Source organism: Trachymyrmex septentrionalis, unplaced genomic scaffold, assembly GCF_001594115.1.
Source record: "Trachymyrmex septentrionalis isolate Tsep2-gDNA-1 unplaced genomic scaffold, Tsep1.0 scaffold2, whole genome shotgun sequence".
NCBI lineage: Eukaryota > Metazoa > Arthropoda > Insecta > Hymenoptera > Formicidae > Trachymyrmex > Trachymyrmex septentrionalis.
This window is the reverse complement of record NW_017305179.1, coordinates 1,044,503-1,061,646: the sequence shown is the minus strand read 5'-3', so window position 1 is coordinate 1,061,646 and position 17,144 is coordinate 1,044,503. Positions and strand designations below refer to the sequence as shown.

Here is a 17,144-nt window from a genome sequence, read left to right as displayed (position 1 = left end):
TTAACTTATGTGAGATATCTGCTTTTGCAATTTTGTTTCGTTGGTCTCGTTTTACTTATGCAATAAAATCTTATCTTATATTCTTATTATGTCTATGCAAAATGCACAATATGAGTAAAACATTCGATATTTTATCAATAATTAAGACATCACATGAGAAATTGTTGAATCAAAGATAAATACATTTCTTTATCATAAAACAAAAATTAATCCAAATAAGATTCCCAGTAAGTACTCGCACAGTAAAATCTTCGAAATAGAAAAATTCGAATAAGTTTTGTTAAAAAAGAAACAAGTTGCTTAAGTGCCTTACCTGTAAACCTTGGATATGCAAACATTTGTTTCATACTGTGTCGCAATTTCAGACCGATTTTATTAGTTCTACTCGTTCTGGACGAGGCATTGGATGTCGTAACAGACATCCATTGAGAGTCTTCACATCGACAATCAAAAGTTAATACTATGTAGAAACATTAGTATTTTTATATTCTTATATGCCTATAAAACGCGTGGGGCGTATCAAAATGAGATTTCCCTAATAAAAATCGAGCTTAGAAAAATATTGCGGTCGAAATCAAGACCCTAATCGTGTGAGTCGCTAATAAAAAAAGTTTTATAAATCATTTTGGCACTCGCGTAACAATGAGGAGTTGTTTCCTTCATTTCATACGTCAGTACAAAAACGCATATTCGATCAAGGTTGCTGTTGTTGCATCTGCGCTTGCATCACAGCCAACAATTCTTGCATGTGTCGTATTTCTGCTTCCTTCTCTTGCAAAATGCGATCCTTCTCTGACACGGTGCTGTTCTTGTCAGGTTCTGTGATACTGTAAAGAAAGAAACGAAAGTCGAAATAACGCTCATAAATATAATATCATAAAATGAAATATTTGTACTCACGTTGTTTGACGTCGGGGCGGCACCGGAGCTCCCTTTGCCAATCTTTCGCTACGATAATTCTCGTAATGTACTTCTTGCGTTACTTCCTGTAAGTCTTGCATATGCGTGCTATAAAGAAAATATATTTATGTATATCAACGTAAAGATCATATCATAATAAAACAATAACTTACATCAGCATTGTCCTTAACTTGATAAAATCGCAATGATCCGGATTCTCCACTTCGACAACACCCCATGGATACAGTCGACCACGTACTCTCTTTCCTTTGACCTCGAGCAAGGTATTTGCACCACACACTGCGAACGGGACAGCTTCTTTCAACTGACGTACTTGTTCCTTGTAATCCTCATCTTCATCACTATCACAGTCCGGTAAAGGATATATTTTGATTCCATTGCCTTCAATCTCTTCCATAACTCTTTTTTTCAGGCGCAAGACTTCTTTTTTGGTAAGTACATCAGCTTTCGCTATTACAGGTACTATATTAACTTTGTTATGAAGTTGCTTCATAAACTCGATATCCAATGGTTTCAACCTGGTCAACAAGAGAAAAGAAGAATCGATTATATTATTTGTTTTTAACTCTAAACAATTACTTTAATTTTAACAATGTGTACCCATGTCCAAATGGAGAGATAAAATAGAAACAACAATGTATTCTATTATCCACAATATTCCTCCTGTTCAAACCACTTTCGTCACGAAGAAATCTCTCAAACTGATCGTCTATGTATTGAATAATAGCTCGGAAACTATCCGTGTTATCAATTGCATCTCCATAACCAGGTGTATCGACGACTGTTAATCTAAGTTTCACGCCTCTTTCTTCAATCTCAACCGTTGAAGCGTCAAGTTTGACGGTTTGATTTGTTTTCTCTATTCACAAAAGTACAAATAGATATTTTAATTATATAGAAATTTATAAAAATCACACGTTTGCATGTCACATGTGTGAAATAAAGTAAATAATTTTTGCTTACCGACTGCATCAGGAATTATTCGCTCGGGGTACAAATCCGTGAGGAACAAACTGTTTACCAAGGTGGACTTTCCAAGGCCAGACTCTCCCACAACCATAAGCGTGAACTCAAAGCCTTTCTTCACAGATTTCCGATGCACTTGATTCGGCAAATTTGCAAAGCCCACATACCCAGGTGTCTCTAGGCTCGCAAACTGGAAAAGAATGTTCCAGAATTATTTACAGTATCTTTAGATAAAAGATTTGTTTCTTTGATGTCCATTTTCACAATATAGATTAATCTTGAATCCTATCCAGCAAACAAGAATGGATTAAAATGAATTAAAAATTTTTTTCTATCCAAATGAGTATTTTAAATAGTGAATACTTTTTTTGGATTTAATTGGACCCAATTGGATTCAATTGGATTGAAAAACTGCATTTCCTATTCAAAATTTTGAATTGACCCACTCTCCAGCTTTTTCTAATTCTAAAAATTACAAAAAGACAAAGAATAAATTAACCCAAGATTAAAATTACTTTATATTAGAAAACAGCAATTTTGCTGATGTTTGACCCTTTGTAAGTTACTATAGCCTATTGTATCATATTTTATGCTTATGTCTATTACTCTGTTAACATATAGTTTTTTTCATAGAACTTTGCAATAAACTAAATTAAATTAAAAACTGAATTATCTGACATTAACTGAATTTCTTTTGCATCATACATCTTTCTTTTCTTTCTGTCCACGTTGGAAAAAAAAGTATTGGAAGATTTATTATTGTTAATAAATATAATTACACTCTATCATTCAATGTTGGCTCTCATTTGCAATTCAAATTAATTTTGTTAGATTTACTCAATACATACAGCCTACACTACCAATTTTGTTATTGCGAATAATTACCATGAATTTATATCCAGCGATCAATACTTTTCATTTACCAGTCGTGCAACTTTTTTTCATACGCAAGAGACTTAATTAAGCCTAATGGCAGGCATTGCGATTCACGTAAAGCGAAGGCACTTACCGTTTTCACGCTCTCGCTCGACATATCGGACGCGTGAATCCGTAAACAAGCTCTGTGTCTCTACCGAAGGTCGCGGTCAATTCTAGACCGCTATTTCTAGACCGACGCGGCCGCGAGCGAAAATGTGCGGCAAGAAGACGCGGCGGCGGAACGTACGGATACGCGTCAATACGCGTGCACGACGGGGAAATAGGTTACTTCGATTTCAAACGTATCCGACTTCGAACCGCATTGTTGAACTCAATATCACTCGATACGTGGCACGTTTCGCCGCGATTTAATCAGCTATCGTAGATGCTGAAAGCGTCGCGTGGTCGCACCGTGTCCGACGGCGAGTCGGCTGTCGTACGAGTCTCGAGGAACGAGCGGCGTAGTGCGGACTGTACAGGATATCGCGTTGTGGGACGGGAAAGGAGGGGAGACACGATGAATCGGAGTAAGTTGAGGCGTGGCAACCGAACAGCTGAACGGCATTCCATTACGTTCTCGCAAAAAGTCACGTTGCGATCTCGTATATCGACCAGGGTGGTCTACGGTGATCGACATTAGCAAAAACTATCAATTACATTAAAATATATGTATGTACAATTTGTAAATAATGATGTATCAATAAATCTCATACATACACACTACACAAAAAAATTGTTTAATTTTTCAACATATTTATATTTATTATATTTAAGCAGATAAAATTCAATGTAAATTTTATATAGATTATTTATATCTGTTATTTAAGCAGACAGAATTCAATAAAGAGCAGAATTTGTCCGAATAATGTGTGTATATATATATATATATATATATATATATATATATACATACATACATATATAGAGAGAGAGAGAGATACAATTTACAAAATGTTAGGAATACGTATTGCATATTATTCACGAAATACATCTCGCTTATTTACTTTACCGTAATTGATTTCACTTACCCTAATATACTGCACAGATACGAGGCAAACAGCTACTTTATTCAGGAAATATTATCATATACAAGCATTGTTTTACATAATATTTATTATTATTTCGAGGTTTCGTTTTTTATTTTATTTGCTATTCTCACGACGTTCCTGCAATTCTTCAACGTCACTGTTAGCACTGGTTAATTTATTACATAATTATTAATATATAATAATCGGCGCATTCCCTTTATTCGCTCCCCGCAATGTAGAAATTTGTTGAATCACTCGCATGTTATACTTCATAATCCTTCATCATTCTGGTCGATTGGAAAGAAAAAAAAAAGAATGTTTAATAATATTAAACAATTGTATGCTATTATCGTAACGAACGTATGCCTTAACGAACGATTGATACACAATGATCAGCGTTGTACGGTATAACGTAAAAATTCTATGGAAGGAAACGAAACTTAGTGTAATCACCACTTTCCTTTGTACTTCTTTAAACCCGGGCTTAGTCTCAAGTACAGATAAGAAATACTAGCGTTAAGATGAAATATACATGCTGTGACATTTTATATTTGTGATAGTTTGTACATGTACCCTCAGTATTATTACAGACACAAAACCCAACATTAAATTGACACGAGTATTAAAATGTACTTAACTGCGTAGCATCTTAACAATCATTTATGTATATAAATCGCTATCACTATTGGAGCATGCATTTGTGCATACACATTTTTCTTTTTATGTATATTGTAGTTACAAGTACTCTATTTTCATTGAGAATCAAGAAGTTAATTTATAAATACAAAAGATAGAAGAAAAAAGATGTTTATTCTTGATTAAAAATGCGCAAAAAATCTTAGAATTGTAATAGATTTATGTCTGTAGTGTACACACACACACACACACACACACATATATATATATATATATGTATATAAATATATATATAAATATATATATATATCCTTCTTTGCGGGTGACACCCCTTGTAAGAATTAAAAACAGAAGGGTATTTTCTGATTGTGAATGTTCGAAGAATCACCACTAGATTTTTAGGAAACTATGAGGGAATCTTAGATCGATTTTAAAATTTTGTGTCAACAATGTTTCTTTCTCCAATTTCCTCGGGGAAATCTGAGACTATTGATGATATCGTTAATTTTACTTGTCCAGCTGCATTTTCAATTTTTCTTCTCGAGGCTTTGCACCTCCATAAATGGAACTTGTTTTACTTGATTCCGCAATTGAATTCACAGGCTCTTTAACAGTCCTTGGCTGGAGCTCCAAACGTTTTCTTCCAGTAGTGTCTAAAGTAAAAAAAAGTGCTGTTAAGTATGTATAATACATTACTTAACGTGTGTATACACATATTCTAGAGATTCTACATAATTTAAAAATAGAATAATTGTTTTATTAAACAAGAGACTCAGATTCGATTTTCGGTCATTCTATAAATATCAGAAGGAATTTTTTTTAATGGAAAAATGTTCTGTAACAAGAAACAAATTTAAAAAAACATAGATCTAGAATTACTTTGCGTGGTTCTTTATTCTGAATAAAGCTTACATCTTCAATAGAATAGAAATATAATAGAATATAGAGTGTTAGTTTTTGGACTTCATTGTTATAAATTCGTATAAAAAATATGTAAATTATAGCAATGCTATAAAATGATATGTGGTTCCATGTAAAAGCAGACTTATAATCGACAAATTTCAGATTCGATTCCGACTTTTATTCCATGTACGTTTTAAAAGACTGATTATGGAGTTAAAAATTAGTTTTAAGTGAAAGTCAAGTATTAAGTGATACAGTATTAAGGATATAGAAAGTGTAATCCCTTTTAGAAACAATAAATTACAATACATTAAATAAAAAACAAATTAATAACATACACAAATATATAGTCTCTTCTAGGATTTCTATTATATAGTGAAAAGCACGGTATTATAATTTAATAAAAATCTTAAAAGAGAATTCAAAATATGTATTTATGTATACACATTAGTTTTTTTTTTATTGTATTTAATATAATACGGTTTATCAATTTAGTGTTCCTAAATGAATTATATATGCATATATGTATACTTATATCAAGAGACACAATAGCATCTCGTGCCAAATTGTATACATACCTGGGGGAGGAGCATCTTTGTTATAAGGATCCTCTGGGAAGGGTTTACGGTCCGAACCACTTCCTCGAAGTGGAGGTTTATTAGTGTACGACCTGCTAGACGTACTTCGCGACCAATCACGATTTCCACCTGTGTCGTCGTTGAATTGGCCGTAATTGCCTCTATTACTTCTAGAATCCCATCTATCGTTACCTTGCCTACTACCTCCATGTGGGCCTCTATCACTGTATCCTGTGAATAAACGTTAAGAAACTTTATCGTCGCCGATATTTGGGGACAGCAAATTAAACATTTATGATAGAGAGAAAATTAGTTCAGCATTATAAGCATTAGTATTGTTAGTATACAAATACAAAATTTACATTGCAGTTTTATTATTATCAAATATAAAAGCGTATAGTGTTTACTTGAATATGATTTACTATCAAAATCGTCGCCATATCCACTACGGCCGGAATCTCGTCCTTTGAATCCGCTTCCACTGCTGCTGCCGCCACGACCTCTCCTATCGAAGCCACCACCACGGTCATTTCTTTTTCCTTCTGCTACGTCGATCTTGATCAAACACTTGTCTACTTCTACCGCTCCGTCCATTTCCAATGCTGCCTCCAGATCAGCCAAGTCTTCAAACTCGACATAGCAGAAGCCCTTAAATCTATAAATACAAAAAACAATTTTTTAAATCAATCAATATATACAGTTTTGCCTCTCCAACTCAATTAATACATACTTGTCGGTGTCCCTGTCTTTAACCAATCTGATGACTTTGACATTAAGCTTCTCAAAGATTTTGTCAACATCACCTTGTACAATTCCATTCGGCAAATTTCCCACATACGCAGTATATGGTGGTTCAGTTGGTAAAGGTTTTCTACTTCGATGAGTTGGATAATCTCTGAATAAAGAAAAATATCTTGACAGCTACTTATCTTTACAAATATAAAATATATTAAATTATTGAGATTAGATAAAGCAGATTTGTAACTGATGTAAAATTCTTTAATATGATTAATCTTGCCATTTATTTAAATCACTAGATTTAAACATATTTGAACTAATGGTATTAAAGAATTTTACAATTGGAAAATTGCTTTCTCTATTGAACACATTTTATTGCTATTGTTTGTTATTTTGAAATACTATGTGTACATACATTTATAAATCATTACATCCAATTACAAGGTAGTTGTATAGATATTTCTACATCTTTTTCATTCATACGTTATTAGCTATGTTAGTTATATGAATTCTCTGAAGAAAAGACTTTTCATCTCTCCCAATAAAGTCAAATATTAATATAAACGTACATTAAAATAAATCTGTATCAACTGCATTCGACTGCTCTCTCAAATCGCAGATATATTCAAATGCTAATACATATGTTTTATAGCTGAATTAATCGGACTTATATTTAAAATGAACTAGGTACATGTTTGACATTTGACAAAAGCGAAAAGTAAAGTACTAGTACAATCCAGTGCAACAATAAAACAAAACCATTATACAAAATACATAAAAAAATTACAAATTTCTTCTGTTTCTTTTAATTATTTACACATTTCAGCCGAATGCATTTTCCAAGTGAGAAAGCTCGCCAATATCCATCTAGACGCGCGCGCGTACGTATATTGTGTATGTGTAAAGTGAGGAGAATGTTGTGTATCAAAGAGGCAGGTTGACGTGAGACACGATAAACCGAACACGCGAACGCGACGACGACGGAAAACGGAGTTTATATCGACAGCACACTCGGGCACTTCACCAAGAAACGCAACGCCGCTGCACATCGCACGATCGCGCCTTGCTGGCGCGATCCTCCTTCCCTCTCTATCACCATCTCTCCTTCTCTCGCTTCCTCTCGCGGCGTGCATCGCACGTGCATCGTTCCCGAGGACGGCTCCGCTTCGTCGCGTCGCGCCGCGTCGTCGAGGTCCCGAGATCCGCGGGTCCGGGTGGATCTGACCGGCCAAAATAAAGCCGCGTGTCGCGGCGCCTCGCAAGGTGTTGCGCTTGCACTCCCGTAACTCACTTAACCTTAAAACCGGGGGATATACGCGCGAGGGACGCACGCGTCCCGGACGGTTCGATCCGCGGCACGTGCGTCCCGAGGCCACGGTCACCCGTGACCCTCCCGGTGGCGTGACACGACCGCAAACACGGCCGATACTTGCCTTGAATCGTCGTAACCACCTCGACCTGCCATATTGAATGCACGGAACTGACCGGGACCGCGTGAGTCGATTCAGTCACCGTGCGCGCGGCACCATCGCGCCTTAACACTCGACAATTTATCAATGTGATATCTTGAACGTACACGCGTCACTTCGCTCGCTGGATGAATTTATTCGAATAAAATGATGACTCGGGTGTGCAATGACAGCGATACGGAGAGTACTTCAAGACCAAACTCGAAGGTTCATTCGGACGCACACAATCGTCAAATCGACCAATCGCGCGTTCGACATGAGCACGGTTTCCACGAGACTAGACGACGCGATTGGTCGACGACCGTTCGGTACGTTTTTGGAAAGAATTTATTCATTTTTCAGTGAGTAACATATAGTGAGAAATAATTAGTGACAACGAATTGCATATAAAACTTGGAAATTTTTGCTTTGAACGATTTTTTGCCATTTCTAATGTAGATTTACTTTCATCTCAATCTTTATCTTTTTTACTTTATAAAATTTTGATCACATAACACTATTTTGACGCTGAAAATAAACGTCGAGCTTCAGCATGAAAAGGCTCAAAAGGCATTTTAATAAGCGAATTAACTAATCTTTCCTTTCCTCCTATTCCATAGAAAAGAAGAATTTTGATTGGTTGATTCCCTTTAGGTGCCTTTTCATGTTGACGCTCGGCGCTGATTTTTGGCGTCAAAATAAGGTCACGTGATAATAAGGTACATTTTCACGTGCTGTTAAAATGAGCGATTAGAGCGACAGATTTGTCGTTCGTTATCCAGCGGCTGAAATTCGTAGTTTGAACAGTTTTAACTACAGGCGTCAAATGCTCAAACGTTATTGTGCCGACATAATGGCTGCGTTTAGCAGAATACAACAGTTTTACAATCGCTTTATAATTCTCTGTTGAGATTGGACCATTCCTCTTGATCTAAATGCGTAACTCAATCAGCGCGATAAAAACTTATAATAGTTGCAAAATAAACTATTGACCGTATTAACCACCATTGACTGCGATATACCTAATTTATTCTTTTTTCTTTATTGCTGATCCAGATAGAAGTTTCGATGCAATAAGAATAATCTAATAACTGTTTGATTCAGCGTATTAATATTACAAATGATACATAAAAAATACAAACAACATATCAAATCTGTCGCTTAAACGTCATTTCACACTTCTTGCTCTTCGTCATATATGAAATTGTCGCTCTAAGTTTTGCGACAACGTGATCTTTTTTGTCGCTGAAACGATCAGTTTGAGCAGCTTATGAAAATGCACCTATAGAAATTGACGAATATCAATTTTGATCAAAATTGACCATACGTTATTTTGCTATGTTACATTCATCAAATCGATCAAACCAATGATACAAGCAGAAAGAAGAGATTATTCGTTTTTGTCTAATTCACGTAGTATGGAAAAGGACAAAGCGTGAACATTATCCTACGAAGTTTGGTACACGAAAAAGGCCGGGATGTCCACTCTCATATGAAGCAAAGTGAACTGTGAACTCTCTCAATTGAACAAAAACAACATTCGACATTTGGTGAATTTATAGGCAGGGATTTGCTGAATTTTTTTTGACCCACGGTCACCCTGTCGGAAACAATTGGAAAGATCAAGATGTCCGCTGCCATGCATGTACCGCGCGACACGCACATGGCAGAAATGATTTCGGATATGTCTGGACAGTCGAAGATGGGTAGAACTTATTTCAATATATTGGATAAGTTTAATCAGCTGAAGGACAGCAATCCATCCGTGAGATTAAATGGCGGAGTTGCGCTACTGAATTATATACATCAACATAATACGGTAAATTACATTACATTAACAACCAGGCTGCCTTCCACTTAACACTCACAATGCTCCTGGAATCATTTCATCCTTGTCGTTTGTCAAATATTAAACAAGGACAAATGATGCTCGCGATTGTTGCGAGCATTAAGTGGAACACAGCTCCAGAAGCACAATGCCGAAGCCACATATATGAGGCACGGATGAAATTGAATCCGGATTTGATTTTAAGTCTGCGGGCCGAGCGAAGAGTCATGCGACGTCTTGAAGTTTTAATTCATAGAAAAAGTTCTAGTTCTTAGAAAAAGATAAAAAGTTAGTTAAACCGAGATTAAAGTTGAATTGCATTGATAAAAACGGATATTAAATTGTATACATTAAGAAGAAAGATTTAATTTGTATGAAATACTTGACAAATTGTTACATTGTAATGTATGATCTATCTTTCAGGATCAGAATGACAAAGAGTTGGATCTTGCCTTGGTCAAGATGGTTACCAGATTGGGATCTTCGTTAACATCCACCAGAACAGGCTTCTACAGTACCTTAACAGTTTTTCTGATGACACATCCTGATACTTCAGTGGAAAAACTTTTATCCATAATGAATACTCAATTGCGTCCAGCTGGCAGTAATCTTAAAAGTGTAAGATCTAAAATCTTGTTTTTATATTGTTTTATAAGAATAATATTTAAAGAAAAACTACTATTTCTTTTTGTAGGAGAATGCTGATATATATATGGGACATATATTGCTCTGTGGTGCTTTGATTAGGTCCAAGTTACTTGCTCGGAACAGTGTTGAGATTCAACAACAGATTATGGAGATTCTGTTAAATGCTGGCAAGAAACGTAGCTATTTATCATTTATTTCCACTATGTTTCTCAGCGAATTTATTATTCAGCTTGATATTAAATCTATCAAGGATGTTTGGCCAATTGTTGAGAAGGAAATTGGCAAGCCATGGTCTGAACAAACTTTGGATACATTTTATATGCTGCTGATTCTTAGGGACAAACATCCTTCGTTAGTTAACCATAAATTTTTAAAGCAACACTTAGGTATGACTGAGATAATTACCAAGGAGTCTGTGGAAGATATCGTTCGACTATTAACGGTTTGTATTATATTTAGCAAGACTTGAGTAATCTTTCCTGTGTATTTTTACCCCACAATAAATGTTCGTGTTAAAATAGATTTTTTAATATTTTTTTTATTTTTTAGGCTTTACTTCGAATTGTCTCTTATCAACATCCAGTGTTTAAATTATTTTGTGAAAAACTGGTAGCGACCGAATTTGTGGCCGACTTTTGGAAAGGCATCGATCAGAAATTTATAAAACCGTCAAAGAGTGATGAATACATTGCTGTGGAAATGTTACGACTAATACTTCTTAATGTTACGGATAAAACTGTAATTCCTTCGTTATTGTCTCCAAATTTTCTGCAACACATGTTAAAAAGATTTTCGATTTGTAAGAAGAATAGAAATGATGAAGTATTAATGGCATTCAGAAAAGTTTTACATTTGGTAGTGTCTGCCACAAACGGCGAAGATATCAAGACAAAAACACAGCTGAGTATATTGAAGAAGTTAATATTAGATCCTGGTGACTTAATGATAGAAAAGAAGACAGGTGTTAAGGTGATTCAAATAATTATGGGAAACTTGAGGATAGACGGTATTAAGAAGTTAAGCCAATTGTATAGAGAAATTACAGAAAGTAAGACAGAATTTAGGACAAATGCTGAGCGAAGTTACACAGCACAGCTATTAACAAAGTGAGTATAATTAGTATTAACAGTATAAATGATTTGATATAATGAGCAGAGATTAAAAATATTTTTATATTTCTTGTTGCACTAAATATATTTCTTTCTATTAGATTAATGGGTCGTCCAGAGACATTTTTGGATCAGGACTGGAGACTTGAGCAACTGGTATTCCTGTTTAATTATGGATTATGTGAGGTGTCAGATGTTGGAATAGAACTAGCACGTAAGTATAAGCTACATAGACATGTATCTTTTAAATTGTTATGAGCTGAAATAAATTTAATTATTATTTTCAGAACAATTTAAAGATTCCTTTTATCGTGCTCTGGATTATAAATTACCAAAATTGGATAATGCACGAAACCTATTAAGTGCACTTGTTCATAATTTAGATTCGAAACTGCAATCCAATATGATCAGATTACGATCGCCATTAAACGATGCAGCAGCCGATGCTTGGAAAAGAGTGACAGACTTGATTGAAAAACTAGAGAAAAATACAAAACATTCGGAAGCCTTACCGATATTTCATACGATGAATTTGCACATGGGTCTACAATTGTTCTCAGATCCTGAAATAGCGATTATGTCGATTAATGAACTTCAATGTTGTTATGAGAGATTAAGTAAAAAATCCAAGAAACATAAAAAGCTCAATAACACAGTTACTGAAGAAGAACCAGAATGGGTTGAAGTAGTAGTGGATCTTTTGTTATCTCTTTTATCCAAAAACGACCATTTATTCCGTTCATTAGTTGGTTGTGTGTTTCCACATATCTGTCCGTACCTAACTCCATCTGCAGTCTATCAGATATTGGCCGTAAGCTTTTGTTATACAATTTTTATAAGATTAATCTGTTTCTGTATATAATTAAAAAGTATGAAATGTTTGAAAAAATTGTAAGTACATGTTATACTTTATTTCAGGTATTAGATATTAAAAATACTCAAAAGACGCTCACTACAAAGCAAAATGACGATTCCTCTGGTATAGAAAGCGAATCAGATAATGAGGAAGATGAAGAGGAGGAAAGTGTTTCAAATGATGAAGTTTTATCGAAAAGTGAATCTGAGTCTGATTCAAGTGAGAATGAGGACGAGGATGAGGATGAAACCATGACCGATAAATTGAGGATAGCGTTACATCAAGCTTTGGGAGATGCTGCAATGAAAACCGATGACGAGGATATCGATGTAGATGAAATAGACGAAGAAGAGGGCAAACGATTGGACAAATCGTTAGCAGCAGCTTTTAAAACTTTTCGAGAGAATCAGCAGGCTCGCTCTAAAAAGCAAGGGAAGACGAGTCAGACATTGATGCACTTCAGAGCTCGCGTTATAGATCTGTTACAGATTTATCTAGAAACTAGTCCGTCTATGGCGATTACTCTAGATATGATCGTGCCACTTTTCGCTCTGCTGGAATTTTGTATAAAAGATCCGCATCAAGAACCACTCGCGTATAGAATTCGGGCTTGCTTAAAAAAGTTATCAACGGTGAAAAAGTTTAAAGATACAACGAATGTTGATGAGACTTTGTTAACGACAGTGTTAAAGGTAATTATTTGTAACGATTAAGTTTGTATCATATTTGCCGATTAAATGATATATAATATGTCTTTTTAAGGCTTTGATCGAAAAAGGAGAACGTTCTGCTTCAGTTTGTCAAGAACTCAATGATAAATTAGCCGAATGCTGCACCTTCCTTGTAAGATGCGCGCAACAAGCTAACTTGTCCACCGAAAGTATTGTTGAAATTTATGGTAAAAATTTAACTGCGTTCTTTAAGCAGAGAGACTGTGTGCTTTCGCATACGTTGTTTAAGGGTGTATTACAATTGTGTTGGGAAGATAATTGGCAGCTGGCGCTTCTGTTGGTATGTATTTAAAATAACTATTAATATTTTCTAATACCTCGTTTAAAATATATCTTGCTTTATACAATATCATTTGATTGTTTAGGTGGATTTTGCTTTTGATAGCAGTATACGATACTTTCGTAGAAATCAAGCGCTTGAATTGTTACTAATTTTCTATAATAATAATCGATTACTGAACATGAATACCAAGTATGCCGACATGAGAATGAAATTAGAAACGACGCTTTATAAAAATACTATAAATACATTTAAAGAGACATCTAATCTACGTGTGAGTGATGGGCAGTCTACTTTGTGTAATAATGTTAGTACGCAAAAAAATGTTTTACAGAAGTTTATTGGACATCTTTTGATGCTATTGCGTCTTGTTCACGCACGATGTTTGACAAAAGCATGGGATTGGCAAACTGTTAAAATGGCATTAATAAATTATAGAAGCCAATACAATCTTTCTGGAGATACAAAAATTGCCTACAACAAGCTAGCAGCAGATATTGGAGTACCTCTCAATTTGTAAGTGGAATTATCAATTTAACTTGATTCTCAAAAATTGTCTTGTTTTTATGTTTTACACACTCACGCACGCACGTACATACATGTATAGTATATATATATATTTTTTTTTTAACTTATGTTTTTTATATTATTTGATATAATTTGTCATTAGGCCATCAAAGAAGGATAATGCTAAGTTAAATAGTTCCAATGATATTGTTTCACAAAGTAATGGCAAACAAAGTATTATCGGATCCCAAAATGGAAAAACAAGTGATTTGGAAGAAGAAAAAGAAGAGGAAGAACAAGAAGAGGTTGTACATAATAATAATGAACAGAAAAAGAGAAGGAAGAATAAGAGTAAACAAAGGGAGAAACAATTACTGAAGAAAGAAGCGCGTGAATTACGCGCAAAAGTTATGTCTCAAGATATAGAACCGTTTAATTTTAGCAGTGTCAGTTTACCAGAAAATGAAGACACAACAGAATTCATTCAAAATGGGAATTTACATGATCAGTCTACGAACTCGAAAGCACCACAGAAAAGAAATCAGACGATGGAGGACGATCGTGAATCCAAAAGAAGAAAACGTATTAATCCTGTTTGATAGAATTTATAAACTTATAAGAATAAAAGATGATGAAATATGCATATAGCGCGAAAATTAAAAAATATTTAGAGTACGCCAAATAATTATTCATTCACATGAAATAAAAGGTCTGTGTACATGTACAACTGTAATTATTTTTTGTTATGAAAAATGAATAATCAGTGATACATTGATTATTTAAAAATTTATATATTGATTTTACGTATTGATTCTTCTTTATGTCTTTAATTGATTAAATATAAATATACAGGATCAAACTGGTCTCTGGTTAGTTGACACAAGTCTAAGAATAGAACTATTTTTAGAACTATTATTCATCATTTTAATCATAATTATGTTACGTACATTGTTATTTCGATTGGCTTTATGAGCTGTATAATTTCTGACGAATATTTATGACTTATTGGAGTTGTTTACATTTACACAGATAAATTTTTATTAGTTGATTATATTATGTTTTTTATTTTGTGTATGTGTGTCTATATGTATATGTACACGCAACATGCACACATACACACACACACACACACACACGCGCGCGTATATATATTCTCTTTAATTACATTTATTTATCTTAAAATTATCATAATAACAAGTTTAGACACATCCTAAATATTTTTTGTAATTATTATTAAATTATTCGTAATATTTTTTTCTTAAAAACTACTCTTGTTTCATAAAGTGTTGTACAATATTTTTTTATAACTTCTATGTATTACTGTTTAATTCTTTGTACAGAAAATGTATGTATGAGTTTCATTATTCATGAATATTTTGAAATTGATCCACCGGGGCTTTTCAGAATTTCATTTCTCTTTCTATATTCCTAGACTGATATTCATAGTCTTGTTTTTATATTAAGATTATATTAATTAATTTTACTGTCATGGACCAATTACAAAGCTATATTAGAGCAGTCTTGAGACATTACGAAATAAACAATGAATATCTTAGTTTTTAGTGTTCATTAAAATTGATGCTATTATCGATCGGTGTTAATTAATATCAGTTATGACTTGTTTTTCCTGACGGTCAACCATAACTGTGCGATCGTTCATTGTCAAATTCTAAGAATGTAAAAGAGGCGATGCGTGACAATAATGTTACTAGTTTTTTGTTGAGTTCAATAAGAATAGAGCACGCGCATTCGAGGGGACAGATTGAATTACTAGATCTCTTGTTTTGTGTGGAGAGAAGGGAGAGCGTAGGCCAGCGTATGAGGAACTGGCTGACTCAGATCAGTCTTTTTCCGCGAACCGAGGGAATACGTCACTGCGATATGTTGCGCGTACTGAAGAGATTTCATTGTTTGCGACGCTACTCGTCTGTGGCTTTACCGGCGCCGGATATAAATCCTCCCATTCTGTACACTGGTGTAAGTACGACGATATAACGAAGAATGCATTTATCATGAGGTGTATTGCGTAATTTCACGGTCTCTGATACGAGTAGTGTTTGTGCCAAATTTTTTAAAATTCTCATGAGCTTCGAAAGGAGGAAAAACAATGTATTAATGGAGAGTGGTTCGCAGATAAAAACGTTAGTAAAAGCAAAGTAGGGGTATTATATTTTGTGGATATTTTTGGAAACCTACTGATGGACATCTCAATCTGTTCGGAGGGGAAAACATTTCCGCTGTTATTCTAAAGACGCTTTCAGATCCCCACCCTTCGTAGATATCATGTTATCCTTGTTTAACCTATATATATATATATATAGGTAATACATATCTTGTGAGTCATTCATGTCCTGCGCATTTCTTTTCTTTAATTTATACACAACAATATTGTATATATACAATAATTGTAATATAACAATTTATATACAATTTATTATAAATATAACTTTCTAAAGATGTCAAAATGTATATAAAAATTGCTTAATAATTTTTATATACTTGTAAAAGTAATAAAGATTAATCCAGAACGCGAAAGATGTATGTAATGAAGATGTCAAAAATTAAGGCTTAATATTCAGTTAAAACGATACTTTGACAACACTTGGATGAGAATCTGAACATAGTTTAAGGCTGAAATTATAGATAGGACTAAATGTTCATTTCCACCAAAGTAGATTACCTTTAATTTTAGTCTAATTTACTTTTTATTCTTCTCTAATTCTATAGAACTAGAAGAAGATGAAAAGTAAATTGAACCGCAAGATTAAAATTAATCTACACTTGTGGTAACGGACGTAATAGGAATTCATCTTGCGAATCGGTTGAGTGCCGCACAACACAATTCTACCAGTCATCCTGGATTTCACGCGAACTGAATGTGTTAGCAGAAATGTGCAACACAAATTTAAGAACCGATTGTGCTATTCAGGCAAATTGGCGGCGAAAATCGAGCGATATATAGTACCGATATACAGTACCGATTGATTGACCGATGGAACCGCCGTTCGATAATTATGGTAAACATATTATCTAACACTCGTGACCTTAT

At 34.3% G+C, this 17,144-nt stretch overlaps 4 protein-coding genes across 5 annotated transcripts in view; 2 read left to right on the top strand and 2 right to left on the bottom strand.

The window, feature by feature from the left end:
* Window positions 1-297: 297 nt before the first annotated feature.
* On the bottom strand, window positions 298-3,525 carry LOC108747520 (septin-1). Its single transcript, XM_018485079.1, has 6 exons — window positions 2,897-3,525; window positions 1,885-2,077; window positions 1,522-1,780; window positions 1,074-1,439; window positions 901-1,008; window positions 298-827 (listed from the first exon to the last, which is right to left on the bottom strand). The coding sequence occupies exons 1-6, from the start codon at window positions 2,918-2,920 to the stop codon at window positions 695-697; spliced, it is 1,083 nt and encodes a 360-aa protein (XP_018340581.1). The 5' UTR covers window positions 2,921-3,525; the 3' UTR covers window positions 298-694.
* A 1,372-nt stretch (window positions 3,526-4,897) lies between these two features.
* On the bottom strand, window positions 4,898-8,311 carry LOC108747323 (eukaryotic translation initiation factor 4H-like). Of its 2 annotated transcripts, none has more exons than XM_018484715.1 (5): window positions 8,122-8,311; window positions 6,681-6,845; window positions 6,358-6,605; window positions 5,951-6,181; window positions 4,898-5,122 (listed from the first exon to the last, which is right to left on the bottom strand). In XM_018484715.1, the coding sequence occupies exons 1-5, from the start codon at window positions 8,151-8,153 to the stop codon at window positions 4,977-4,979; spliced, it is 822 nt and encodes a 273-aa protein (XP_018340217.1). In that variant the 5' UTR covers window positions 8,154-8,311; the 3' UTR covers window positions 4,898-4,976. The 2 variants fall into 2 exon arrangements, with proteins under 2 accessions (XP_018340217.1, XP_018340218.1); XM_018484716.1 differs by having other exon boundaries at window positions 6,373-6,605; window positions 8,122-8,305.
* A 1,210-nt stretch (window positions 8,312-9,521) lies between these two features.
* On the top strand, window positions 9,522-14,743 carry LOC108747543 (myb-binding protein 1A). Its single transcript, XM_018485103.1, has 10 exons — window positions 9,522-9,955; window positions 10,388-10,582; window positions 10,659-11,054; window positions 11,162-11,718; window positions 11,823-11,935; window positions 12,009-12,532; window positions 12,640-13,269; window positions 13,340-13,588; window positions 13,674-14,104; window positions 14,259-14,743. The coding sequence occupies exons 1-10, from the start codon at window positions 9,764-9,766 to the stop codon at window positions 14,692-14,694; spliced, it is 3,723 nt and encodes a 1,240-aa protein (XP_018340605.1). The 5' UTR covers window positions 9,522-9,763; the 3' UTR covers window positions 14,695-14,743.
* Window positions 14,744-15,806: 1,063 nt separating this feature from the next.
* Window positions 15,807-17,144, top strand: part of LOC108747320 (aldehyde dehydrogenase, mitochondrial) — a 6,254-nt gene continuing 4,916 nt past the window's right edge. The window contains exon 1 of the mRNA XM_018484708.1: window positions 15,807-16,072. Within this exon, the coding sequence (XP_018340210.1) occupies window positions 15,914-16,072 (159 nt within the window). The 5' untranslated portion in view covers window positions 15,807-15,913. The remainder of the gene's footprint in view (window positions 16,073-17,144) is intronic.